The following is a 25301-nucleotide window of genomic DNA, read 5'->3' as shown; positions in this document are numbered from 1 at the left end:
ATGCTGCTAGTGAACGTGATTATCGGCAGCTGTATTCAACTTCCTTTCTTAACCAACCCCATTTCCTGGTTTCATGGTAGAGCGGCTCGCCCTGCTGTCGGAAATGTCGGTATCCTTTGCTTCGGGTTATCTATGGGTGTTACTTAATGGGTCTCTTGAATTATTACTCAAAACAGATTGAGCCAGTTAGTGCGCGGTCTACCCGCAGCCAAGCATCAGTAGGAAACATCGGGCCGGACGGTTGCTACGAACACAGATCAAACACAAGGTACCCCAAGCATCCGAGGCGGTACCGTGCCGGGTAATATGATGATCATATTCTGAAATCATAAAACATATCCAATACATCTACGGGGTCAGCGGAATGAAGGGACTTCTAGACCTTCGCGATCTTTGATTGTGTCTCCAAAGACCATTTAATGTCTCGAATTTTGCCCCCAGGAGACCGCGTAGCAATTGCCTTAGAGCGGTTTCCGAGAATTAAAACTTCAAGATTGATGCAGGCGCTAAAGACCGTGTCTGCAACGCGACTCCGTGCTGCTTCTGCCTGTGCATTCACCTTCCTCCGGACCTCGGCACCATTCGGACCCATATATGCGTTTCCGCATCTTGGAGGATTAAATCCGACGTGTAGACAGGAAGCGTCCACCAGTCCAAGTTTCTTCAGCGTCTTGAACTGACTTAGTATCGGAACAAGATCCTGGACAAAAGGTGGAAGTATAAGCGCTGGGCCTGCACGATAGGGTAGTATTGGCCATACCTGTAAAGTACCTCTGAGCGGCCCGCCATCCAAGGTTAAATTTTGGATTGAGGGCATCGCATCATATACAGCTGGAGATCGTGATAAAATTGGATGCACTGAAGTGAATCATGTTGACTGACCCTGCAGTAGGTTGGCCGACCACCACTCGTTCATTTCAAAGTGCTTTAGCATCTTAGCCTCACTCGCGACGGCAATAAGCCTGAAATGAGTGTTCCCTGGATATAGACCCACGACGCGAGTGGAGCCATATCCAGCCGTAGGTCGCTAAATGTTCAACGTTCGGGCAGAGGCGGACCATAAAGTCGCAATAGGCTCCCACCATGAGAGTAGTGACAGTAGGAATCTCGATGTGCGGCATGATAAATTTGTCCTCAAAAGTCTGGGCCTGTTTTTCGTCAATAGTGAAGACGAGAGTATGCAGCTGACGGAAAGGTGCCGACAGAAATTCGGCAAGTCGACCGGATAAGACGGAGGGCAGTGGATCTTCATCTTTATCATCCGAAAGGCGAATATCAATAAATCTGTCACGTTTAGATATCAGTGACACGGGCAGTCCACACGAGATTCTAAGCCCACCTAGTGTGCCCGGCAACGACGTCGAAAGCCGTTGAAGTAAGCATGCTCTCAATGGCGTCTGTGGCTAATTGCCACATGCCCTCCTTGTGCATAATGCGCATACACACGCGCCGAAGAAGCAGCGGCAAAGAGACCTCTCTCAGCCGTTTATCGACGGCTGAAAGTTGCTTTAACTGTAGGGGGATTAGGATATCGAACATAACAACAGATAACCACGTACTTCATCCTTGTCAAGTATGGCGCAGATAACACCAAGCACGTCGTCGTTAATACTGTGTAGAGTAGACGGCATTACCATGTCAACAGTCGTCATCGTGGACTGTGGTAGAGAAAGCCCTAGTTGTACTGTCATCACGCGATAACATCACATGGCTGTGTCTCCCGCGGTTTGGGCGCTTCCACAGCGAAAATAGGCGTTCAGCAGGGAACAGGCTATGCTTAGGGTTAGGGTTCAAAGTTGACCCTAGACAGGATGACTCACCGGACCGAAGATACGTTTGTCTTCTTGGACGAGCAGTTCTGAGAACGGTCGACAAGGAAAACATCAGTCTTGACATGAAGATATTCACCCAATATAAGGAGAAGAAACGGTGTACGCAGGTGCGAGCTAATCTATCGCGTTTGAAATTTGACGTAACCTAGTACCTTTTAAAGGTTCGCACCACACATTGTCGGCTTCGTCTCCAGAATATTTAGGAATTTGGGTTAAAACTGGCCTTTTCCGCTGGCCGAATCCATTTTTTCGTCGGGCTGAATTTCATGATTGGCTGTCGAACTGTTCTGAATACTATAGTGGATACAAATGCTCTTTGCGATGATTTCCTAGTTAGTTTTTGCCACATAAATATTCTGAAATATCATAAATGGCGCTGCCTGCGAAGGGAATATATCGACTCCTATATTTCCAAGTAGAAACTCGGACACTCGTCCCGTATCCGCAAGCGTTCATGACCGCATATAGCTGCGCCCACCCCGGTCCGGATATCTGAATCTCCATGACGTCATGTCCCTCGACGCGTCTCTTCCCGCTTTTCTTCCGTCCATTTTCACTTCGAACGCGACGTTCTCTTTTCAAAGATACTTTTCGCTCATTTTTTCACATGCTAGCGTGTCTTAGACATGGGGCTTCCTTCTGGAACGACAAGGTTGCTTTTAAGGCTCCAATCGAGTTGGAAATCTCCTTTTCGCTTCTTCACCTCCTTCCCCCACCATATCCTTACAATTGTGACTTTGACAGTCCTACTCCTATACCAAATTTTCTGTGCAACTACAAGACTTTGATAGTCTTCTTTATCTCTTTTAATCATTTTTCTTCAAGTTTACGACGTGCGTATTTCCTCCTTTTATATTTTATTTCGACTCACTTGCCCTCTCAGATGTCTTCATGCACCAGCCCAGATATGTCGAAATTTCTATCTCGACGAAGGTCGTTATCATCTCGGCATGTGCCTTGGAGCCGGCTCCTTTGGCACTGTCTATCACGCGGTGGACGTCTTGACCCCCGTCTGTCCCAAACTTATGTACGCGGTCAAATGCTGTACGAATCGATCCCGAATCCGCGGAAACACCACTCGAATTCACTATTCAACAAAAAGTATCTCGACACGACAATATCGTTAGCCTTCATCACCTCTTTCGCCAAGGGCCCCATCTGTTCGCGGTCATGGAATTCTGCGGTGGAGGCGACCTCCTTACAGTCATCGGGGCAGGAGCATTTATGTACGACGAGAAACTCCATACGTTCGACGTTTATTCAGATACTCGATGCCGTCGCCCACTGTCACGATCTCGGCATCTACCATCGGGATCTCAAGCCAGAGAACATTCTCTACTCGATGGATGGCTTGAAAGTTCTTTTAGCCGATTTTGGTCTATCGACGGAGGATGCAATATCCGATGATTTTATGTGTGGAACTCCGGAGTATATGAGTCCGGGTAAGCGATTATTCCTTGTTGCCATCTACAGACACTGACGGTGTTCTGCAGAGGTCATCGACGAGTACGAAGTGTATGAACGGTACTCGAGTGTTCACTACGATATCTGGTCCTTGGGCATTATCTTCTGCAACATTGTCACTGGACTTCGTCTCTGGAATCGTGCCAGATCTTCGGACGCTAGATTTCGGGCCTACTGCGAGAACAGCGAAAACTACTTTGTCAATAAATACGTGGATCTCCTCGGGTTCTCAAGATATCCTCAAGCGGATGCTTGCCATTGAGCCTTCCAGCCGTGATTCGCTAGAGACCATACGTTCTCTCGTCGTGAATCTCGATACGTTTTTCCCGACTGAGGAAACGTCTACTGTCGGGACGCGGACAGTCAACAGAGAAGTGGAACGGAATTCATATGAAGACCCTCAAGAGTATGTCGACCCCTCCTTTCTCTGTTCTTCTACTCACCCTCATCTTTAGTGCATCGTCTTCCTCTATGGATCATGTCCTAAGCCCAATGTCTTTCGTCGTCGACTATCGACTCGATTTCATCTTCGAGATCGTCTGTCTGTTCCTCACCTGGAAGCCGTATAGTCATCGCTTCTGGTCAACCTCCCCTCGCCTTCACGGAATTCCGTCCGAGCTTCAAATGGAGCCGTCGTGGGTCAGGAACACCGAAGAGGACCTCCGCCACCGTCACCACCTCGCCCAACTCCCAAAGGGATCGCAGCGAATAGTTGTCCAGGATCAGAGTCGTCCAAGGGTTCTCCGCCACCGCTGCCGCCTAGACCGTCTCCTCGTGGTATTGCAGCCTCCGCCTCTAACCTTCCGTCATCGATCCCTGTTCGAGCTTCAAATGTCCTCATGCAGAATGGTGGACTTGCAATGAACTCTTCGCCGCCGTTACCTCTCCGAGTTCCTCCTTGTCATATTGCAATTGGGCCGCCTCCATCTGCCGCCGTCAAACCCAGTCGGGTTCCATATACATTCCCGGGCCAAGGACATCCAATGGGTCCTCCGCCTTTACCGCGTCATTCTTCTCCCTTCGGAGTCGCGCCAAGATATCCGCCACGCTCGTGGTGCAAGGGAGACTGCAGTCTCTGATTCTTCCTTTCGCAAGACGAAAGATTCCCCCGGAGTTTCAGAGCTAAGCGTCTTCTCTCGTTTTCTTTTCCATTTTCTTCACTCTCTTTGTTTTCTAGACCACCCGCATCAAGTTGAAGATCTGCAATCGCACCGCTTCGATACGATGGTTGGGTGGTAGCATGGACATGTTCAATTTTTTGTTTTTGGGTTCTCGCAGAATGGACGATTTACTTATTTAAATATTACTCATCGCTGGGACAATTGGTCGGCGCAGAAACAAATATGATATCTCTTGTATCCTTCCTTTGGAGGCGTGCATTTCTCGGATGTTGGTGGGCGGGCTCCCTTCGACTGGGTCGAGGTAGGTAACTGTACCGGAGGTACTTATGGCGGACTGCGGGGACAACTTGCACCGTCTCCCCCCTGCGGCAAGATCGATATCGACCGGGCTACCTTTGTGTCCCGAGGCAGTGGCCACAGCAGGGGGGTTAGGCCGAGCATCCTCTCTTCGATGGGCGGGGACATGCATGTCTCTTCAATAATTATATATCCTTCGATTCTCGTTTTTTGATACAGTGTGAAAGCGGCTGTAAGATGGAATGGCGTTCACATTTACCCTTCCACAGATTTACCTATCTTTCATGGAGAGAGGAAGAAGAGAATGTTTATTATTCCTCATATCAGCAAAGGCAACGTTCTAAATTCTTTCAGGGCTGTCTACGGGCAATAAAGCAGAACTACTCAGTACTGATGGAAAGCGGACATCATCATTTATATCCGGTCATGTAAAGCAATGCGGGGGCAAATAAAGTACGTCTATGTATGTTGAAGTGGTTATACAGCAGATGAGGGTAAACGTATCGAGTGGAAGAGAAAAAATGATATAATTACAACTAACATGCGCGTGCTGGTTACACATTTTACGAGGAGTGAGCGTACGACGGAGGTCCTGGATAAAGGACTCTCAGCGATAGTGAACACGGAAGAAGTTGAACATAGCTAACCTGGTGAGCGAGAGGAGGTTTGTAGAACACCAATCAGCGACGTTTTCTCATCTTCAGACATACTGTCCGCTAGACGCATGATGCTATTCATCGTCGCTTTGCGATCTTCCTTGGCAAGCTCTAACAGGCGCCGCAGGAGATAGTCAGCGCGTAATTGGGCGATTGTAGGTGTGAGGTCCAAATCCTCAAGATTTTCGGCCATCTGGCGGTAAGGCGTGGTTGGCTCGAGCGAGGCAAGGGTATCGAGGAGCCTGGCACGGTACTCGTACGTAGCTCCAGGGCTAGCATCGGCGAGTTCGCGAAGAGCAGCAGACTTTGCGACGCGCGCGCGCACGGCCCAGTAGAAGTGTCGACGCGCGTCTTTCCACACAGCTGGTTTAGCGCAGCCCTTGGCCTCCATACGACCAGCACGGCTAGAGAGAAATAAATAAATGAACTGCAATGCTATCAAATGAAGACTGTACGTACTCGTGGAGATCGGCAAACAGAAGGGCGATCTGCTTGTACGTTGGTGCGAGCAGCTTTTCGCGGCTCGACAAGGCAGCATTGGCAGCAGCACGCTCTTCGGGTGTCTTGCTGGCATCTTTGCTGTCACGCTTGAGGGAAGCATAGGTCTCATCAAGTCTCTCCATCAGTCCAAGCAGCTTGTCGCGACGCATCTTGATCTCGACGATACCCTCAGCTTCCAACACACCGGCACGAGCATCAACATCAGCATACATCTCCATTTGCTCCTTGTTGATAGAAGGATCTAGGACAACCCAAGCACCACCACGAAGCTCCCCATTAGGAACGATGTAGACGAAGACAGGTTGCTTGTAGCTTGAGAGACCGTCCACAATCTTTGAACCTTGCTTCAAGACTTCATCGTACATGTCCTGTTGTCCTCCAGAGAAACCACGCCAGTTGGCGAAGATAATGAGAGGAAGACCCTCCCGGTTGAAGTCGAATATTGCCTGGGCAGTCTTGTAGGCGGAATTGGGGTACCATACTTGACCGGCTTCCATGATGTGCTGCTCGAATGACGCCGGGTTGGCAGGATCAGCAGGGACTATGCGCTCGATGGTGCGAGTCTCGACGGCAATCACACCCATAGGAATGCCGCCGAGACGGGCCCTACCGACGACAACTGTTTGACCCCAACCACTCAACGTCTCTTGGAAGGTACCTTTGTCGAAGAATCCACTCAGCCACTCTGACGAAGTCTCATCCTCTTTTCCTTCGATGAACCAACGGGGATCATATGGGCCCTTCGGCGGTGTATAGCCAATGTCACGGTCCCAGCTGTCGGGGGTTTCACGAACCGGAATGGCGCCGTCCTTGACATCCGGAACGTAGGACATCCACTCCAAAATATGGGTAGCACCCTGGAGATCGCTGCTGGCTGTAAGGTGCGAAACACCATTCTTGAACATGATCTGGGTGCCACCAAGTTGCAAGTTAGAGGTATAAACCTCTCGGCCGAGCACTTTGTTGAGGGCTCCGGCACCAGTGAGAATGATAGGCTGACCCTCGACTTGGACGACACGCTCTCCAAGACGAACAAGGTAGGCACCAATACCAACGGAACGGGCGGTAACCAGAGTGATCGTGAAGATATCATCATATGCCCGCGACGTCTCTCCAGCAATGAGACCAGAGCCCTTTAACGACTCTACACCCAAACCATCCTGCAAGCCAATAACGTCGGTGATCTTGTGTCGGCGTTCGCCCTTCTCATGGACCTCGACCGTCTTTACAGAGGGGCCTTTCTCTTGCAATTTGAGGAAGTTCTCATGTGTTAGATAGAGATAGTCGACGCCCTTCTCCGGTTGTGCGTCATCGTTCCATGCAGCAGAGAGTAGCGGGACGACTTCATCAGCAACACCAATTCGGGCACCCGAGTTGGCAGACAGGTAGATGCGAGGAATACCATGGTCCCGAGCATATTGAGTGACGAGGAAGAAGAACTGATCTTCAAGAGGCCCGAACGAACCGACCTTGAAGGTGATATCGTTGGCAATTGCAACCACTCTTCGTCCGTTGGGGTACTCTGGAGTTTTCATAGTGAATACCCAAGCAACCATTCCGAAAGTATTGTTGCCCGGTGCACGGTCTACCTCAGTGATCTGGTCGTGCTCATCAAGAACAAGCTCCTTGGATTCTAAGAACGACTTCGGCGGCACAAGAGACATGTCACTCTTGCGCGCCTTAGCCCAAACATTTTGCAATGCCTTCGAGAAAAGGTCGGGGAAGTCGTAGACGTAAGTGGTACCAATCAGATGAGCTTGGTACCGCTTGGGTTGCAAGGACTCCTTTGTAGGATATGCTTGATGGACGGGTTGCAGGTGAAGAGGTCCCTTCTCACCAATCGATTTGAGAATGGTAGTACCCTTGTCCGTCGTGATCTCCTGATAGGCGTGGTAGTTGACAATGAAGCCGGATACATTCTCGATGACACAACGAATGGGGGTGACATTGCCTTCATCATCCTCCAGAGCAATCCTAATCTCAGAACCAGTGACATGCAAACGCCACAACCGCTTGCCATGGCGCTCGATGAAACCAGAGATGGCAGCTAGAACATCCTCGTAGGTCACAGCGAGTGTGTAGACGAAGTTGATGAAGATGTTGTTGCAGTCGGCATTGCGGTACTGGGCGGAAACAAACTCGAGCCCATCTAAAACAGACGTCACCAGTCGATCGGTCTCCGAAATGAGGTACTCGGCTGTGCTCATGGTGCCACGAAGACGACCAGGCCGCACCAACGCGCGGATGAAGAACCTGTTGTCCAACTGATTCTCCCTCGCAACAGCATGGTACATGTGAATTTGCTTGCTCTCGACAAACACGGGCTTCAAGATGTAGTTCTTGAGACGGCTGAGTTCGATCTGGAAAGCGAGAGCGGGCTCGATGTTACGAATAGCTTGCTCCTCACCCCACACACCGTCGACCTCGCGAAGGGTAACGTAAACAGGGTATTGTCCTTGTCGACAAAGGAGAATGGATACACGGCGGACGCCGCGACGAGCCAGAGTTTCACGCTGTTCATTGATGAATGGTGTGATCTTAGCGAACCAGTCATCCTCGGACATATCGTCCTCTTTATTGAATAGACGTAAAGCAATGTTGATGACGTTAGGCGGCTGGTCATCCTTTCCATGACGCTGCTTGTGTTCCTCAGCATCGAACAGCGGCAACATGGATGCAACTTTCCCGAAACCGCGGACAAGGGCAGCGAAGTCGGGGAAGGAAGCAATAGCACCCGTGCGGATGGGTTGGGCCTGGTTCTTGGAGATCATATATGTCAGGTCGCTGACTGAAGCAGAGCGACGGGTTTCACTGTAACAGCTTGTAAGTGAGAAAATCATAATTGCGTAACATAAGTTTACTCACCCAAATGCGATACGCGGTGTTGACGGAGGAGAATGAGATTGTCCGATATTGAACCGCCATGTCAGGACGCTAGGAATCTCGCCATCGTCTAAGGTATCACCCTCTTCATAGTCAATCGAAAGCACGCTGTATGCTCGATACGCGCGGCGGACGTATACCTCGAACGCGGCTGATGATGGGTCAGAAGAGCATCGAACAGAGTATGGTGCAAACAACGTACCAAGAGTGACCATAGGGTCAGGGTGGTTGAAGAACGTCGGAAGCACATCGTATACGGTGAATTGAGAGTCACTAAGCTCCTTCAACACTTCAGCGGAAGGAGTCCTATATTAAGCGTCAGACTCGTCCCACAACATCAATCCAAAACGTCGCACCTTCGACCCCGGCCTTGCTCACCATAGTACTGATTGGTGACTGAGTTCTTGAGGACAGACTCCATCTGCGCCATGCGTTCCTCATATGATGGCATCTGACCAAAGATCAACACTTCACGAGCCTTCAGAGACACAGACGTCGAGGATCTACATAGGAAAAGATCAGGGTCGGTACAAAAGTGAGCATGTGAAAACGTACTTCGCCTCAAGAGCAGCGAGACCTTGCAGAACCTGGTAGAGTCGGCTCTCCGGGTCCGATACAGCGAGTCCGCCAGTCTTGACATGATCAAGGAGAGTCATGACAAGCTTTGCCTTGCTCTGGACCTTGATATGACTCAAAACAAGGGCGACGACCTTGTCCAAGTCGTCCTTGTGTTGATCACGAAGAGCCAAAACACGAGCTTCAATGCTTCCACCAAAGAGCTTCTCAGTCGCCTCATAGCGCGCCAAAAGATTCGTGATCGTCTCGGTCTCATGTCCCTTCAGGCCACTCATAAACCGTTCGACGACGTCAAAGAGATCACCAAGCTGAGTGCGGAACATGGCCCTATCTTGAGGAAGAACATGATCCTGAACATAATGCTCAAGAAGTTTCTTGATTCTAACGGCAGGGAACTCTTGGGTATCTCCCTTAGCCTTGGCTGCATCAAGGGCAGCGCGTATGCTGTCCTCCAACTTTGATGGCATGCGGCCCGAAAGAGCCGAGAGGATGGCGCTGACTTTCGAGTAAGGTAAATCGTGGTCGTGGAGAACTTCAATTAAGTCTCTGACGGTGGATGCCATGATTGCCTGATTATCGAAGCCGTCCAAGATATCGTTGAGGACGGTCAGACAATAGACCAGGCGCTGGTGAGTCTTGTTCCCGACGACACCAGGTGTGCCCATTGAGGGAAGAAGGCCTTCGAAAGGCTTAGCGTGCTTCACACGAGCCGGGTCATCCAGCGTGAGGATACCGACAATGTCTCCAGGCTCGAGACTGACACCAGGCTGCTTGATCAACTGTACAATACCGTCTTCGGAGGCGACGAGTGGCATGTACATTTTCATGACCTGTGGAGACAGGAATTCAGTATAACCGATGATAACCAACGCATAAAGCTCTCACCTCAATCTCAGCATACTGTTCACCAGCATTTATATGGTCGCCACTGTCGACAAAGTACCGGATGAGCTTTCCGGGACTTGGACTCCTCAGTTGCGTAGGATCATTCTCTTGCTCGATCAAGCAGGTCTTGGCATCAACCATCAACCTCAACGCACCAACCTCCTCCTGCCAGTACAGAGAGTGACTTTTTCCGTCCAATAAGACGAGTAATCCACCATCAGCCAGAGGACGTGCGCCAACCATGGTCCGTCCACCATTGAGGTAGAGAGTCCACACGGTCATAGAAGAACGCGCGGCAGTGAAGGAGTACCGGACGTTTTCATAGATGAAATCGATGCTGAAAATCGTCTTCAAGGTATCCCGAGAAGGAACTTGGCCCTTGTCCAAAATACGCTTGTACTCGGTCCAGCAGGCCTCAGAAGCTAGGTACGCCTTGGTAACGGCACCAGAAATAACAGCCAAAGTTGCATCAGGGCGCTCTGCGGTAAGCCTATTGCTGATAAGGGAGTCGAGCCATCCAGTAGTGATGGTGTTGTTCTTGAATGCCTCCAATTCCAACAACTTGATCAGATACTCGACAGTCGTCCGGAACTCTCCACGAATGCTGATCTCCTTCAAAGCAATGATCATGTTCTTTCGACTCTCGCTTCTGTCCTCGCCATAAGCAAAGATGTGACCGAACTGCGAGTCGGCGAACTCGTGCAATCCACCAGCGGTGCTAACGGAAAAGTAGCCCCAAACATTCGTGCTGGAGCGGAAGTTCAGTTCTTGCAGAGAACCGGAGGACGGCTTGAATCCAGCGTCGGGATTCTCGGCGGTGATACGAACAGCGACGACGTGTCCTTTGGGGCGGGGCTTGCGCTGAAGCTGATTGGCATCAGGCTTGATCATGTCAAAGTCAATCTCGGAAGACGCGTTTGGCGCGACACCATAGAGTTGGCGGATATGCCGAATACGGTGAAGGGGAATTCCCATAGCAACTTGGAGTTGTGCAGCGGGTAAGTTGACGCCAGAGACCATCTCGGTAGTTGGATGCTCGACTTGAAGACGTGGGTTCAGTTCAAGGAAGTAAAAGTAGTCCTCAGAGTGACTGTATAGGTCTAAAGAGACGTGTAAATGAAACGGTAAAATAAGGAAGAGAACGGTAACACGAACATTCGACAGTCCCTGCACTGACGTATCCCACCAACTTTGCCAGACGAACAGCAGCCCTCTCCATCTGTTCAAAGGTATTCTCGGGCGCAATCGTCACGGGCGCTTCTTCAATGATCTTCTGGTGACGTCGCTGGACGGAACAATCACGTCCAAAGAGAGAGATTGCATTTCCATATTGATCAGCAAGGAGCTGAACCTCCAGGTGACGTGCCTGTCCGGCGAGCTTCATAATGAAAATTGGAGATCCTGCCTCGCGATTAGCAAAGCAGAACAAACGACCGAGTTGGGAACGCACCAGGAATTTCTCCGGCGACAGCGTGGAACGCGTTCTTGAATCCTTCAGGACTCTCTACCTTTCGAATACCCTTTCCTCCTCCACCTTCACTAGCCTTGATCATGATAGGGTACCCTATCTCCTCCGACCTCTTCAAACCTTCCTTCAACCGAAGTGACACAAGCATCCATATATGCTTTGTCAGGAACGGTGACATAACCCTCCTTCGAGAGGACAGTGTCTGAGATGCCAGTCCCAGACCACGGCATGGTAGGAACCTTCAGCGTGCTGAGCGACGATAGGTACTCGAGATCTTGTCTCCCAAACTCCTCATCGCAGTTCCCGGGGGACCAATGAACACAATCTTGTTTTTACTCGCCGCCAAGCTCTCCGGCAAACGCGGGTTCTCAGAGGCATGTCCCCATCCAGCCCATACGGCGTGCACTCCTGCACGTTCAGCGATATCGACAATGAGGTCGACATTGGCGTAGTTGTTGTTATTCGAGCCTCCCGGTACCTCGACATACCTGTCGGCCATACGAATGTACTCGGCGTTGACTTTCAAGTCTTCTGGAGTCGCCATGACGGTGAACTCCACCTCACGCTCCCGTCCGAACGTCTCGTAGCTCCATTGGCGTATGGAACGAATTTCCTTCACGGCAGCAATGCCGTTGTTCGCGATGAGAACCTATGACGATGATGATGATGAGCTGCCTCCGGCGGCTGAAATTTGTATTTCTACGTACTTTAGTAATCACAGTATGCCCTCCGTGCTCCTTGACGAAATCGAGCATGCTACTCAATGGCGCGACGTCCAAAGAGTTGCCGCCTTTGAGAAATACACGTTAGCCCCACATGAAAAGCACGAAGAAAATAACTGCATACCGATGAAATGCTGCACTCTGGAATGCTCGTAGGCCGACATAGCGGTTCAAGAGTGGGTGCTGGACGTGCAGAACGACGAGAAAGGTCGAACTGGTCGTTAAAAAAGCGGACTGCAGTGGAAGTAATGAAGGAAAAGCAGGTCACCTCGGGTTTTACTGGGGTCAATAACTGATCGGAAGCGCCCCAAAAATCTCGCTGCTTACCTCATCCGTCCCACTATAAAGTCCTTTCGGTTCACAAGCCTTTCCCAGTACACTTAGGCATCCACGGAGTCTACCTCGTCGGAGTCGATGATACTACTAGTGATGCCCTCCGAGAAGAAAAAAAGGTAGAAAAATGTATAGTCTAGACTGGTCAATATTGGTATGTGTCTTTTTACGGCAGTAAATAAACTCGTTCCCTGGCATTCGATCCGCCTTCTTCTGGGGATGATTACCGGCCTGTGTCGACGCAGTGGCACCCCAAATGTATCGGCCTATCCGATTCCTAGGGGTGTCCTCGCGTCGATTGGGGAGAACAGTCTACCTTATCGTTGGTTTTCCTTAGACTCTGGTTCCAGTCGAATGATATCCGAGATTGATTGTTACAAGTCTATCACGTAGCACAGCAATGATAGCACGTAGATAAACCGTGATGGCAGCTCCAACTCTTGAACGATGTAGAATAAGAACAGTTAACATTAACGTAGCACTGAACTTCGATAGCAACACAAGGAAGTAATCGCACTAGGTCGTGGTAGCTTCGGCGCCATTCAGACTCCGTGCGATGCGGATATCCACCACACAATGAAAGCACTGATAGCAAATCCCGATGTCAGTGCAATACTCAAGGTCGCCACCCTTAGGTCCGGCAACAATTCGTGATGAAGGCAATCATTGGACGCCTCTTGATATATTTATTTTCCTATATCCTAGTATGAGCGTCAATGATTAATTTACCGATGATGCTCTCCGAGTCCTTTCTTCGCGCAATGCCGCGATTTCAGAGTACCGTACAATCCCGATGACAGATTATATCCCCAGTTATAGTTATTGATGCTTCACTGACATCTGTGTTCGTAGTGTAAATCTTCGTCCTCTTCCGGTGTACCAGAGTAAATGCTGCTACCAACCCTCCCCAACGCGGAAACGGAACCAAAACATCCCGGCGGCCCGCTCTGATTTAGTAGAAAGCTCCGCGGCCCAACACGAATCGGCTCACCTCGGTCAGATTGCATTTCAGATGGAAGAGAACAGAAGAAATTTTGAGCCTACATATCTAGAACGGATTCACAACCCTCACGAAACTACTTACGAGACCACTTGGCTACTTGTTCTCACGAAGGCGGCATTTCGTGGACGACCTTAGTGAAGTACCGGGCACATGATATAGCGAAAACGTCTGTATTATGCAAGGCGGCGGGGCGCATCGGACTCGTAAGTAGACCACACATGGTGATGCGTCCTGATTTCGTTCTAGAGCATTGCTTCACACGCGCAAGTGAGATCGCATCAACGGTTGAGCGGAATGTAAGGAGCCACTCACATCTGGGCATCGGGAAAATTGCATGTAACATCTTGCGTCTCCACTTCTCGCAGCACGTAAATTCTCACAGGAAATCGGCGACGCTTGTATGGATCGCCCGGACTCATACGGTGCACCAGTCTGCATGTGCGAATCGTTATTGATCGTGAATGATTTTGATGAAATCAGACCTACCCGAAGGGTATGTCACGACTTGTGAAAAAGAAGGATGTCGGGAAACATGGTGGCCATAGACATGCTAATCGTGGTAATCCTAAGCATATCAGCAAGTACTCGTGCCAGAGACTTCATCGATATCCACACAGATTGCCAAGAGCGTCCTCCACATCAGCGGCTAAAACCAGCTTTGCGTTGAGTTTCCGTATGCATTCCGACACTGTTAGGAACCGCCGTATGATAGATCGTCATAGAAGATACACGTTCTTCATGACGCATCATCTACGATGACCAAGAGATACCGTCCGGAAACTGCGGATTAACACGATAGTGTCTAAAGAGCACGTGGAACAAGCGAGTCGAAGGTAAAATAACCGCTTGAGGTCGACAACATTGAATGAGACAAGTATAGCAAACGCGAACATGTGGCCAGTGCATTGAATCAAGCGTAAAATACGATGCCGGTCCACATGAATTGGTGCTCAAATGATGGTCAACATGAGGAGTGAGGTGGCTTCTCGGGTATTTATGTGTACGTGAAGAGGCCAATAGATTGATATCGCGGGATACCAGTAAGCATATGGAGCAGAAGGAGCAGCATTGAGTCAGGAGAACACGAGAACAGGCCGATGATGAAACATCCCTGATAGTATTATGAATACGAGGCGGCAAACTCGCATTATTGGCAAGGCGAGAACGTCTTAGCAAAGACCAGGTACGATGATAGTCGAGGGTGAGAACCACAGGCAGGCACGGTGTCGTATGGTTGCACGCCACGACAGAGATCATGCAGTCAGACCGAGGGCGAGCAAATTTTTCGACGAGCGCATATGGGCGAGTGTTCTGCGAAGATGGAGGAAAGAGGGGGAAGCGAATCACGAGAATTATTATATAAATTTTTATCTCACTACGCCACGGCGACGGCTTCCCTCTGAGTGGGGGAGAAAGTCGACTAGTTGAGAACCAGTTCGGACATGGGAGTAGTAGTAGTACAGACCCGTGAGACGGAAGCATGTGCTGCCAGAAAGTTCGAGTCTGGTAGGCAAACCAACGAACGGAAAACGAACCAGACAGATGGCCAACTGCTGGTAAATGAATCGCCCGAAAACCCGAAAAGAGGACGACCGCAGCCGTTGGGGATGGGTACCATGTGCATGGTACTTTTACTGCCTGCCAGTGTCCGTGCCCAAGTCATAAAAGCCCAGACCACGTGCCCCAATTTTCAGCCCTGGTTCTTACCTACGACCGGCTCGTTCCACGACGACCTCCATTTCACCTCACCTGCAGATCACAAAAGGGTACTCCTTCTCCCGTATAAAAGCTTCCTCATTTTACCCTATCGCTCAGATCCCCTGTGTTCACAACCATGATGGCAGAGAAAACAGACGCGCCCACCTCTTCCTCCACTGACGCCGGCTCGGGCCCCCGTGCCACTGACGGAGCCTCGGCACCAAAGGCAATCATCAAGAATGTGGACATGAGCGAGGAGATGCAGCAGGAGAGTGTGGACATCGCGTCGGCGGCACTCGAGAAGTACAACATCGAGAAAGATATTGCCGCCCAGATCAAGAAAGAGTTTGATAGAAGACACGGTCCTACATGGCACGTCGTCGTTGGGAAGAACTTTGGGAGCTATGTTACACATGGTGAGTGCCTCTGCCCTTGTTCGATGGGACTTGGCGCCCTCGACGCGTCCCACTCAGCCTGCTCATCTACTTCTTTGTCCCAGAAACCAAACATTTCATCTATTTCTACGTTGGCTCGCTCGCTATCCTCATCTGGAAGTCATAAAGAGCCAGTCGTGCGATGTGGTGGCACTCCGGGGTGGTGCGGCGGTGAGGGGGGTTTATCGCTGTGTAATTGGAGTGGTAGAACGAACATTGCAGACCTACGCTAGCTATCCGTTTAGTAGTCGACGGTACATATTCTGTTTTCTTGTCTGTTCATGTTGTTGCTTTCGTGTGTACATATGTGACTCGATCCCTGGGGACATGCTATATAATACTGCACCAATACAACTCATGTCAAATTTACTTCTTTGTAAGGTCTTTACTCCGAACTTTGATCATGGATGCCCTGGCCACACTCAAATCGTTCAAATTTGATAGGACTCTGAATGAAGGTACCCTTGCACCCGCTCCCTGACTCACTGGAACTAATCATTTCGGATTTAGAGCCCGACAAGAAACGGATTGCCCTGCTTGGGTCATTTCCCGCCTCCTGGTCGCTAGGCCATCCAGACGGTACCGAGACCCGTGGAATTGAATATACATCGGAACGCCTGAGAGCTATCATTCGCATCGAAAAGACCGCTTTCGCTCCAGAGCTTGCCGAACGTTTCTTCCACTCTGATTCTGAACAGCCGACGATCGTCTCCAGCGTGAAGCTAATCCAATCAACCGACATCGTGGGTAGCAACTCCCACGGTCGATACCCGTCTTTGAATTGATATCCTGGTATAGTACTCGTGGCTCGCGGGTTGGCTATCATCCTCAGAGGAACAGCAACCCCAAGGGGACGTTAAAATTGACATTATATGCCCTGCCACAGATGATCATATTCGGAAGGTATCACGCGTGCACACCCCTGGAGGACGATCTAGATACTCACAAAATGTAACAGTATTCCCCACAGAAATCTACCCTCGTGCGTGAGACGCCAGAACTGTATACCAGCATAGTAAGGCCGTATATCGACGCCTTTCCTCCTGCTCGGACGCGTTGGTACGCACGCCCTTAATTATTAGTATTGCGTAGTTGTCGCCTTCATTAATGATGATTTTCAGGGTGACAAAGATCCTTTCTGGGGAAGCTGAGCAAGGGACCATGTTGTTCTCTTCTCCTGAATTTATTTTGCTGCCTGACATGAAATGGGACCTACACACCATTGGGAGCTTGTACCTGGTCGCGATCGCGCGAGATCCCGCCCTTCGCAGTCTTCGTGATTTGCGTCTCGGTAAGAGCATGCAGACATTGAGTATCGGAACTGCGGCCGGTCTGATACTTATCTTCTATAGGGCACGTTCCTCTCTTGAAGTCCATTCGGAAAGAGGCCTATCGGGTCGTTCAAGAGAAATGGGGCTTACCAACCGGTTCGCTTAGAATGTGGATCCATTATCAGCCCAGTTACTGTTCGTATCCTTGGTCTTCTTTGGCCTAGATTTTTCCCACTCTCAGGCAGATCATTTCCATGTTCACATCGCCAACGCAAGTTATGAACTACCGGGATTTGGTATGGCTGTGGGGCAGGCACATCTCCTGGAGGATGTCATATCTTTAGTGAGCGTCATTCTATTTTGCATAGCCATTGACTGATCCGCTCTATCTACTAGCTCGAGACTGCGGCTACAAGCGGCATCGATATCTTGGAGCGCATGACATTGACTTATGGATTAGGTGAACAACATGGTCTCTACCAGGCGATGATCAAAGCACAGGGCGATTTGGACTGATTTTAAATCCCACCCTGATGGAGAAAACGTGCGATTAACTTGCACTGAATAAAAGTGATGTCTAGTGGTATGTAAATAAGGGTATAGAAAATAGTATGTACGATACAAATAGAAAGGAGTTACTGAGTACTAGTACTAGATACAGTGGAGACGTTGATACATGTTATAGTCCGCGAGAACATAGAGAAGAAAAAGAGTGTGAAAAGAGATCTCATCCCCGACCAATGACCTCCAAGTACAGTCGACCTACACAAACATTCCCGTCATACACGCCCGTATCGAACTCTCCGATGTCCGCAGTGCTGGGCACACCATAAAATGCTACGGCGGCCAATCCTCGTCTCCCATTAAGGTCAACATGCAAGAACTTCGGCAAGGACTTCCCAGATATCAGTCTCGCTTGCAATCTGCGGGATCCACCGTACGATCCTGGAGAAGTCGCTTCAAGAGCAATGCGGAATTTGAACCGCTCTCCAACTCTCGCTACCATTTTGACCGTCTCCACTTCGCCCGTTTGATGCCCATGATGAGAAGACTCTAGAGAAGAAAATGAGGATCGGACATTCGTCGAAACCGTCAGCGTTGACCCAGCAGTGTTTACAGGATTTTCCGCGCCAAGCGCTTGCACATAGTGAATACCAATGGCGAGTTCGTCTACGCTTCCGCTCTTCTTCACCCCTGCTGTCCGTGCCTGCTTCTCCACCAGTGCCTTCTGGCTCACGACTCGCTGAGGGCCTTCAAAGATGCTTTCTGGAGAATCGGGAGATGTCACGGACATACTGGGAACTGGGACGCGAGTCGCGCTAGTGAAGGGTACAAGACGAGGTCGAACAGCGGCGGGAGACGGGAAATGTTCGTGGTGGTCGGAAGATATAGACATGGCGCTTCGTATGCTGGCCCTGGACGCCGTCTGCACAACAGCTTCGGCTGCATGCGCGACAACCGATGAGATGGATTCCCTGGATTCGTTTCGACTATCCTCAAAATGAACAACAGGCGGAGGACGAGTCAAACAATCAGTTCTTCGTTGTGGAATAGAGCCATCATCAGACGACGACGACGTTCTTGTCAAGAAACTGCTCCCAGGACCAGAGTTGAGGTCGCTGAAAGGATCAGGAGGGGAACCAGTAACTGGAGCCGGAGTGATCAATATCGGTTTTCCAATGACTGGCCGGTTCAGACTGATGGCTTGAGGGGCTCGCCATGATCGAGCGTATTTGTCACTGACGGTTCGTACGGTTTCGCGAATCCTCGTGATAAATTCTCGTTTGCTCATTACTCCGGGACTCTGTGTGCCAGCGCTGGTGGAAGTGGACGGCAGATCAGAGTGACTTCTTTCCAACACACGATGCAGACCAAGATTCCCGTAGTTGAGAGGGCTTCGAGTATGCTCTGGTGACTAGTGATACATCAGTCAATGATTTGGAATGACTTAAGATAGTGGAAACTTACTTTCTCCGAATATCCGTATCCTTTTCCTTCTTCGACGCCGTACCACTTACGGTCCTTTTCAGACCAGGCTTGCTGACCTACTTGGCCTCCCAAAGCAGTATCTTCAACTCGCGCGCAGCGCCTGAATAACGCTAGAAGGATTCCGAGGCCAAGCATCCCACCAACTACCCCGAACGCTATGCTCAATCCCAGTACAAGCTTAGCGTGAGCTGGACCAGAGAGACTGCCATGGCGACCTGAGCCATCAAAGTCCTCCGATTTGTGACCAGAAGGAGCCAGAGTGATGGAAACACTCGTGTGCGAAGTCGAATGTGTAGTACGGGAATACGCGGCGAAGGTGACGTTAATGGGCTTCTTGGAAAAAGTGCTCGGAATGGTACCATTCAGCATAACAGTTTGACCATCGAAGTACATTGTGTTACCGGCCTCACTGGGATCATAGGAAGCGCTCAAATCGACGTCATTCGATTCGCTGGTGTTAGAGATATAAGGCTTTAGATCGAATTGCAAGTGTCCATCTCCACCGACCACGATAGGCGGTATTGTGTCTGTAGAAAAATAAGAAGGAACTAGTGCCATGGAAACGTTCGTCTGGATTGTTTCGTTGAAGATGGTGACGAGCTTGACGAGAAGAACTGGTTCGCGGCTCAGAGAGTCCGAAGCCGAATTTCCAGACAGATGCCTCGTCTTCTGGTCATACGATAACCATGCACAGCAAGACGTATCGACCAGCAAGTCGGAGAGGTATTCGGGTTGGAATGGTTCACCATCTACTAAAACACCCGAAAAATCAAGCGACGAGTTTAGAGCTAGGCTGAAAGGTGAGCCGGCAGTGACATTGATGGTGGGGAGAACTGAACGAGATAAAGAGACGTCGTGATCAGCCAAGACAATATCGAATGGTTGCTGCAGTGCTGTTGTCCCTTCTTCATCTGATGCATGCAGGACCAGACTGTATGTCGAAGGTATAGGCACAGATTCCCTTACCGGAGTAACGCCTCCGAGAGTAAATTCCTGGGAGCTATAGCGCATCCAAGAAGGGATAGGCGAGCCGTCGGCTTGCAACAACGCGTAGTACAGGCGGTTTGAGGAAGTGAATGTGTTTCCCTGAAAACCGATGCTGAAAGACCATCTTGGCGGGATCCGTAGGGCAGGATTCTGAGTCGCTAGTGCAGAAGTCGCGTTAATTTCAAATACGGATGATAGCGAAGGATTAGGCGTGCGAAACTGTGATGCTACTGGAGTGTTAAGAGTAGGCGCCGGGTTGGATGTAAGAAAAAGGGTGAAAGATGAAGAAGCAGAGGAACCGCAGCCTCGAGCAGTCACTGTGATGTCAATGTCCGAACTGTTTCCGTCGTCCGCCGTCGGTTTCCCGTAGAATGTGGTCGAGTCACGGTCGAAAGATAACCAGGGAGGCAAGCTCGACGTCGAGAAAGTCAGCACATCGCTGCAGCCGCCAAATGTATTGTTCGAAATGGTCCACAAGTAGGTCTCGCCGATGCGTGCGACAAGTGGGAGTTGTGCTGCTAGTTCAACCGAGACGAACACGCCGGACGCCAGAACGGGTAACGCTGAAATCAGAGAGAGCAAAAGAAAGGATACTGTAGAGATGGAGAAGAGCGAGCACGCCATTTTGCTTGACGAGTCGCCCAGCGAGCTCACTGTTCGCGACGATGATGGCGGATTTCAGGAAGAGACTGATCAACACACACCAACAACGCGTCCATTTTCGTCACGCGTAGCAAATAGGCCGCCGAAGGTCTTAACACTAGTACCAACAATATAACATGCTACTCTAAAAAATGATGAAAGAAAGCAAGAACATGCGTCGTAAGTAGATGGATCCGTAACAAGTAGTAAATGTCGTGAAGAAATATAAAATGAGAATACATTTGAAGCAATTCATTTATCTCAAGCACCCGGTACGAACACAGCTAACCCCGCTGCTTGAATCTTCGTCGGGTCCTCTTGGTTCAGCATAGCGATGAGTTGAATCAACTCTGCTCGAACCTCATCCCCAACTTGGTCAGGCTTACTCGGGTCAAGGACTACGGCAAATTCTTGTAAGAGTGTATCAAGATGAGGGAGGAGGACATTGGAGTTGGTCCGGAATAGGTGGAAAATGGCGCGGAACACGGGGCGGTTCTCGAGGAAGTCATTCTTCAAAGGTAACGCACCGAGCCATACAGGAAGAACTTGGTCAAGGGGAAGAGCAGCAGTATTGCGCACGATGAGGCGTGCAACAGCACCAGCCGCATTATCCTTGGCATTGAGGCGGGAAGCTGGACTGTCGGCAGGACGACGAAGAGAGGTTGGAGGGCAGCGAGTACGTGAAGATATTGTGGTGATAAGTCCATCTGAGAATGTTCGACGAGCAATCCAATACCAAATGCTGCATTGCTGAGAACCTCGGGCTCTTCGTCGCTTAAAGCGCGGTAGAAGAGCTCAGAAGGGGTTCTGAGGACGGTGTAACTGACTCCTTCATGCAGCAATGATTTCAGCCAAGCAGCCAATGGCAGACGAGCGATCGCTAAGGGAACGGCCTTTTTTCTGGAAGAGAGTAAGCCCTTTGCTAGGACACGCAAGTAAACAAAATATGCTTACGTAGAACTTGGAGATGAGAGGGAAATACGTGCCGAATGCTGGAGCAAAATCAGCACCCAAGATATTGGCCAAGGCGGACACAAGGTCTCCAGCGGAAGAAATCAGGACGGAGTCATATTCAGCCTGATCTTCGGGGGCCTCTTCAGCTTCATCCTGGTCAGGATCTTGTTGACAGAACGCCTTTTGTCCGAGGATTTGAACGGCGATCTCAGAAACGCGGTCGAGGTCTGTCAACTCATAAGGGGGATTCACGAGGGAAAATTCGGAAATAACACACAGCCGTCGACGAACGCGGGACCAATCTTGTTCAAAGTTTCGGCGAAGCCAACGCACAGAGAAGAGACAACAGACCTATGAGATAAAAGGCAATTAGTTCAGAGTTCCAAAGAAGACGGTTAATGTATGGGATCAGGATTATAAATAAAAATAGTCTCATGCGCATTTGCGTCGAAGTGAGCTGAGTTAAAATTTTCATCACGCAGCGCTAGGGCCAACATGAAAACGGGTTTGACACTTACTTGTTGTCTTCGGTCTGGTACATATCCAATAAATTTGGGACGACGTGGTTAATGAGGTCCCTCACGGTGCTTTGGACAGGCACTTGCTAGAGACTCCGTTAGGCACTATCGATAATTCCGAACTGACACTTGCGACGCACCACAACTTTGCCGGCGACCCAATCTTGGTGATCGCTCAAATCATAGAAGGTTCTGACAATCTCAAGCAAAGAGTCCATCGCACTCTTCCTGATGCCCTCATAGTAGTGGTTAAGGAGCTCAGTGAGCTCCAAGGAGCAGGACTCAACATAAGGGAAGAAATGATGCTTGGTGGAAGCGAAGAGAGTGCCAATGGTGTCAGCAGCAATCTCTTTTTCAACAGCAATTGCGCTGTTGACGTCCATCATCTTGTTGAGATCGAGATCGTCCAACTCAACACCATCGGCACCATGCCCATCGTCATCAGAGATTGCAATAGCATTGGAAGGAGAAGAGCCGGAGTCAAAGGCTGCGACGGCGTCAGAGACGGAAACTAGAAAAGGAAATCGTCAATAGTACGAAAAGATAATAATACAAGACGCATACACTCGGCTCCACCTTCGTCCTGTTTGCAGCTCTGCAGTAACGGAGGGACAACGTTGGGCAGATAAGGAGCAAATTCTTCGCCGAAGACCCTAGCCATAACGCCAAAGAACAAGAAACTGCATTCTCTCAAACGAGCACTCTCCATCTCAATCCCTTGGAAAGCCTGCTTCATCATGTCAGGGAAGTAGGGTCGGAAAAGATCCTTGCCAACGGCTTCGGCAAACGTTCCGATAGCATCCATGGTGATGCCTCGAAGTTCGGTCTCCTCTCCCTCGCCAGTGAGAACAAGGAAGTGTTGAAGACGTGACATGGTGTGCTCAAAGTACGGAAGGAAACGTTCCCTGGACGCATGGGCTGCACTCCCGATGGCACCAGTGACGACAGCTTTAACAGGAAGAGGCGCTGTTTCCAGAAGACCCGCAAGGCGTTCCATGATAAGATGAAGATATTGATCGATCACGTCGTGCAAGATCTCAAGGAGAGTGTCAAGAGCTCCACAAGCAGCACGCTGAGTGGGCTCATCGTTGATGAGATTCATTATGGCCTGCAAATCACAAACTTTAGATGAAAATACCCTTTATACAGATACGGCACTTACTGGAACAAGCATGGCGTGTTTGGCAACGCACTCGTCCTCAAGCCACTCGCAGAGACAGCTAACAGCGGCACAGGTGGCTTTCCTGACACCAGCATCATTATCTTGCAAACCTACTTCAATCATGGGCCAAACTTGAGCCATCTGGGATCCCATGAATTCACTGCAACCTTCGACGGCAACGCCGAGAGCCAACATGGCACCTCGCCTCTGGGCAGGGTCAGCCGATGAGAAATATTGCACAATGAGGCTTCGCAGAAATGGGAAGACTTGAGTCGGTGGCAAGTTGGATGAAAGACCATCGATGATGCGAAGAGCGGACTAAAATGTGTTATCAATGCAAATATAGAGAGAATATACATCACCACTCACCCGAGAAGGCGCCTCGTCGTCTACATCCTCGGGCTCTTCTTCAGTGGTAATGGGCATGAGATGCTCCAACATTACGGGAGCGAGACCAGCACTCTGGACCTTGGATTTCTTGCTGATTCGGAGGACACCGATTTAGCACAATTCGAGGCTGCAGAGTTCTTGATACTTACTACTGAACGGTCCAGTTCAATGCATTAAGAGCTAGAACTCTCAGGTCAGCCTCGAAGTTGCGATTACCTCCACATTGGAGAAGGAAGTTGACAAGGTCGGGTATGTTTTTGCTAAGGATAGGAACTTCCTGTTGATATTGTCATTATGACAACGTCAATACCGAAAACTGAACGTTACTTACAAGGATGAGCAGAGTCTCCAGAACGTCAAACAAATGACGCGCTCCCCCATCATTGCCGGTCTCAACCGTCTGGCCAATGACTTGGATTATGGCAGGAAGGAGGGCTTGATACATGGCCTAGAATGTCGTCAGAGGTAATTTAAAGCTAAATTGAATGATCACATACGAGCTCCTGCTTGTCGTCAGTATCGATATACTGTGCGATAACACCCAGTGCTCTGTATACTGGATCAGCTTGACGTCACGACGGGTCAATGGCTTGTACAAACCTGACTGTAGTGATGCGAACTTCGATGGATTCCGGATCATTGATAGTTTGTCCGAAGAGCTTGAAGAGCTCCACAAGGTGAGTTTGGAAACCTTCACAGATGTTCTCGAGTACGGAATATAGCATGAAGGTACCAACTTCGCGATGGGAAACCACGGGAGAGGTGCAGGCTTGGTGGAGGAAGGGTAGAAGCTGTGGCCAGGTGCCTGCAGGGACTTCAATGGATGAGATAGCGGCCAAGACGCGTGCGGCAGAATGCCTGACAAGGGTACTACAGCCAATCTGAGATTAGGACAAGTAACGCCGAAAGGATGGCAGAACATACCTTTGTTCTTTTAAGATGAGCTCAGGAAAGTTGGCCTTCAGCTGTTCACGCTCCGTTTGGGGAACGAGCATCCACAGCTTTCCACTATCGTAATCGATGCGTTTTCTCAACTCTACAGCCGCAAGTTGGCGGATCTGATACACGGCCGAATTTATACGTCTTTCCACGAGTTGACAAGGCGAGCGGCACGTACAGCTTGTTCTTCCGAATTGGCGATGATATTCGCGAGGGCAGGGATACATTCCGGATTCTTGTAATATCCTTGCTTCAACTGAGCAGTCGCCTACGATCAAGAAGATGTATCTGAGCATAAAAAGTAAAGAAACAGGACTAAATGGGTCTCACAGCTTTCAGTTGTGCTGTGTCGTTGGAAAGTGTCTGCGTGAGCAGGGCAAGTAGACCCTGCACGAAACTGGACTAGATGAAGTATTAGACACCGGTGACGCGCACATCAGGTTAGATAAAGAGCTCACAGTCATCGTAGCGGACAGAGGAAGGGGGGAAGGGGGAGAGATGAGGGAAGATGGTGGTTAGGGATTAACAAGAGAAAAGATCAAGTGAAGCCAAAATTTTTGTCGGAGTTATAAAAAG

General features: G+C 49.9%; 8 protein-coding genes across 8 annotated transcripts; 4 read left to right on the top strand and 4 right to left on the bottom strand.

Annotated features, from left to right (window-relative positions):
- Positions 1–283: 283 nt before the first annotated feature.
- Positions 284–1776, bottom strand: EV420DRAFT_1547359 (uncharacterized protein). Its single transcript, XM_060473344.1, has 7 exons — positions 1560–1776; positions 1340–1512; positions 991–1284; positions 883–962; positions 761–831; positions 560–700; positions 284–506 (listed from the first exon to the last, which is right to left on the bottom strand). Exons 1-7 carry the CDS (start codon positions 1689–1691, stop codon positions 489–491), a joined length of 909 nt encoding a protein of 302 aa, XP_060330080.1. The 5' UTR covers positions 1692–1776; the 3' UTR covers positions 284–488.
- A 1118-nt stretch (positions 1777–2894) lies between these two features.
- EV420DRAFT_1547356 (kinase-like domain-containing protein) lies at positions 2895–3702 on the top strand. The gene is made up of 2 exons (XM_060473343.1): positions 2895–3035; positions 3097–3702. The coding sequence occupies exons 1-2, from the start codon at positions 3003–3005 to the stop codon at positions 3310–3312; spliced, it is 249 nt and encodes an 82-aa protein (XP_060330079.1). The 5' UTR covers positions 2895–3002; the 3' UTR covers positions 3313–3702.
- EV420DRAFT_477853 (uncharacterized protein) lies at positions 3500–4376 on the top strand. Its single transcript, XM_060482303.1, has one exon. The coding sequence runs from the start codon at positions 3687–3689 to the stop codon at positions 4158–4160; it is 474 nt and encodes a 157-aa protein (XP_060330078.1). The 5' UTR covers positions 3500–3686; the 3' UTR covers positions 4161–4376.
- A 596-nt stretch (positions 4377–4972) lies between these two features.
- EV420DRAFT_1547351 (acetyl CoA carboxylase) lies at positions 4973–12669 on the bottom strand. Its single transcript, XM_060473342.1, is given in 14 exon segments — positions 4973–5306; positions 5362–5774; positions 5830–8682; positions 8737–8905; positions 8957–9060; positions 9111–9257; positions 9310–10160; positions 10216–11315; positions 11371–11616; positions 11666–11795; positions 11815–11922; positions 12006–12332; positions 12391–12473; positions 12530–12669. 14 exon segments carry the CDS (start codon positions 12567–12569, stop codon positions 5278–5280), a joined length of 6600 nt encoding a protein of 2199 aa, XP_060330077.1. The 5' UTR covers positions 12570–12669; the 3' UTR covers positions 4973–5277.
- A 2730-nt stretch (positions 12670–15399) lies between these two features.
- Positions 15400–16163, top strand: EV420DRAFT_477681 (outer dynein arm light chain 8). The gene is made up of 2 exons (XM_060482301.1): positions 15400–15855; positions 15939–16163. The coding sequence occupies exons 1-2, from the start codon at positions 15576–15578 to the stop codon at positions 15998–16000; spliced, it is 342 nt and encodes a 113-aa protein (XP_060330076.1). The 5' UTR covers positions 15400–15575; the 3' UTR covers positions 16001–16163.
- Positions 16139–17766, top strand: EV420DRAFT_477750 (scavenger mRNA decapping enzyme). The gene is made up of 8 exons (XM_060482302.1): positions 16139–16331; positions 16384–16616; positions 16672–16776; positions 16832–16932; positions 16995–17164; positions 17226–17339; positions 17390–17487; positions 17541–17766. The coding sequence occupies exons 1-8, from the start codon at positions 16277–16279 to the stop codon at positions 17658–17660; spliced, it is 996 nt and encodes a 331-aa protein (XP_060330075.1). The 5' UTR covers positions 16139–16276; the 3' UTR covers positions 17661–17766.
- Positions 17767–17871: 105 nt separating this feature from the next.
- EV420DRAFT_1643633 (uncharacterized protein) lies at positions 17872–20744 on the bottom strand (the record flags this gene model as incomplete). The annotated part of the gene is made up of 2 exons (XM_060477542.1): positions 17872–19059; positions 19113–20744. 2 exons carry the CDS (start codon positions 20742–20744, stop codon positions 17872–17874), a joined length of 2820 nt encoding a protein of 939 aa, XP_060330074.1.
- Positions 20745–20810: 66 nt separating this feature from the next.
- Positions 20811–25268, bottom strand: EV420DRAFT_1547332 (armadillo-type protein). Its single transcript, XM_060473341.1, has 17 exons — positions 25184–25268; positions 24904–24993; positions 24711–24844; positions 24387–24656; positions 24284–24335; positions 24118–24234; positions 23936–24063; positions 23766–23877; positions 23397–23714; positions 22799–23342; positions 22375–22745; positions 22235–22320; positions 21994–22067; positions 21717–21943; positions 21634–21662; positions 21401–21569; positions 20811–21374 (listed from the first exon to the last, which is right to left on the bottom strand). The coding sequence occupies exons 1-17, from the start codon at positions 25187–25189 to the stop codon at positions 21024–21026; spliced, it is 3078 nt and encodes a 1025-aa protein (XP_060330073.1). The 5' UTR covers positions 25190–25268; the 3' UTR covers positions 20811–21023.
- Positions 25269–25301: the final 33 nt, after the last annotated feature.

This window comes from Desarmillaria tabescens, assembly GCF_030435595.1.
Source record: "Desarmillaria tabescens strain CCBAS 213 chromosome Unknown EV420scaffold_20, whole genome shotgun sequence".
Classification (NCBI taxonomy): Eukaryota; Fungi; Basidiomycota; class Agaricomycetes; order Agaricales; family Physalacriaceae; genus Desarmillaria; species Desarmillaria tabescens.
The sequence above is the reverse complement of the archived record's forward strand: the minus strand, read 5'-3'. Positions and strand labels throughout refer to the sequence as shown.

Coding starts and splice junctions, on each gene's coding strand:
- EV420DRAFT_1547359 (XM_060473344.1), bottom strand. CDS start 1,691: ATGACAGTACAACTAGGGCTTTCTCTACCACAGTCCACGATGACGACT. Junction 1,285..1,339: donor GTCGTTGCCGGGCACACTAG/GTGGGCTTAGAA, acceptor TAAACGTGACAG/ATTTATTGATATTCGCCTTT. Junction 701..760: donor CGCTCAGAGGTACTTTACAG/GTATGGCCAATA, acceptor CCTTTTGTCCAG/GATCTTGTTCCGATACTAAG.
- EV420DRAFT_1547356 (XM_060473343.1), top strand. CDS start 3,003: ATGGAATTCTGCGGTGGAGGCGACCTCCTTACA. Junction 3,036..3,096: donor GTGGAGGCGACCTCCTTACA/GTCATCGGGGCA, acceptor ACGTTTATTCAG/ATACTCGATGCCGTCGCCCA.
- EV420DRAFT_477853 (XM_060482303.1), top strand. CDS start 3,687: ATGAAGACCCTCAAGAGTATGTCGACCCCTCCTTTCTCTGTTCTTCTA.
- EV420DRAFT_1547351 (XM_060473342.1), bottom strand. CDS start 12,569: ATGTCGGCCTACGAGCATTCCAGAGTGCAGCATTTCATCG. Junction 12,333..12,390: donor GGCATACTGTGATTACTAAA/GTACGTAGAAAT, acceptor TCATCGTCATAG/GTTCTCATCGCGAACAACGG. Junction 8,683..8,736: donor ACACCGCGTATCGCATTTGG/GTGAGTAAACTT, acceptor AAGCTGTTACAG/TGAAACCCGTCGCTCTGCTT.
- EV420DRAFT_477681 (XM_060482301.1), top strand. CDS start 15,576: ATGATGGCAGAGAAAACAGACGCGCCCACCTCTTCCTCCACTGACGCC. Junction 15,856..15,938: donor TGGGAGCTATGTTACACATG/GTGAGTGCCTCT, acceptor TCTTTGTCCCAG/AAACCAAACATTTCATCTAT.
- EV420DRAFT_477750 (XM_060482302.1), top strand. CDS start 16,277: ATGGATGCCCTGGCCACACTCAAATCGTTCAAATTTGATAGGACTCTG. Junction 16,777..16,831: donor CAGATGATCATATTCGGAAG/GTATCACGCGTG, acceptor AAAATGTAACAG/TATTCCCCACAGAAATCTAC. Junction 17,340..17,389: donor CCATTATCAGCCCAGTTACT/GTTCGTATCCTT, acceptor ACTCTCAGGCAG/ATCATTTCCATGTTCACATC.
- EV420DRAFT_1547332 (XM_060473341.1), bottom strand. Junction 24,845..24,903: donor CCAATTCGGAAGAACAAGCT/GTACGTGCCGCT, acceptor GCCGTGTATCAG/ATCCGCCAACTTGCGGCTGT. Junction 22,068..22,234: donor TACCAGACCGAAGACAACAA/GTAAGTGTCAAA, acceptor TTTATCTCATAG/GTCTGTTGTCTCTTCTCTGT.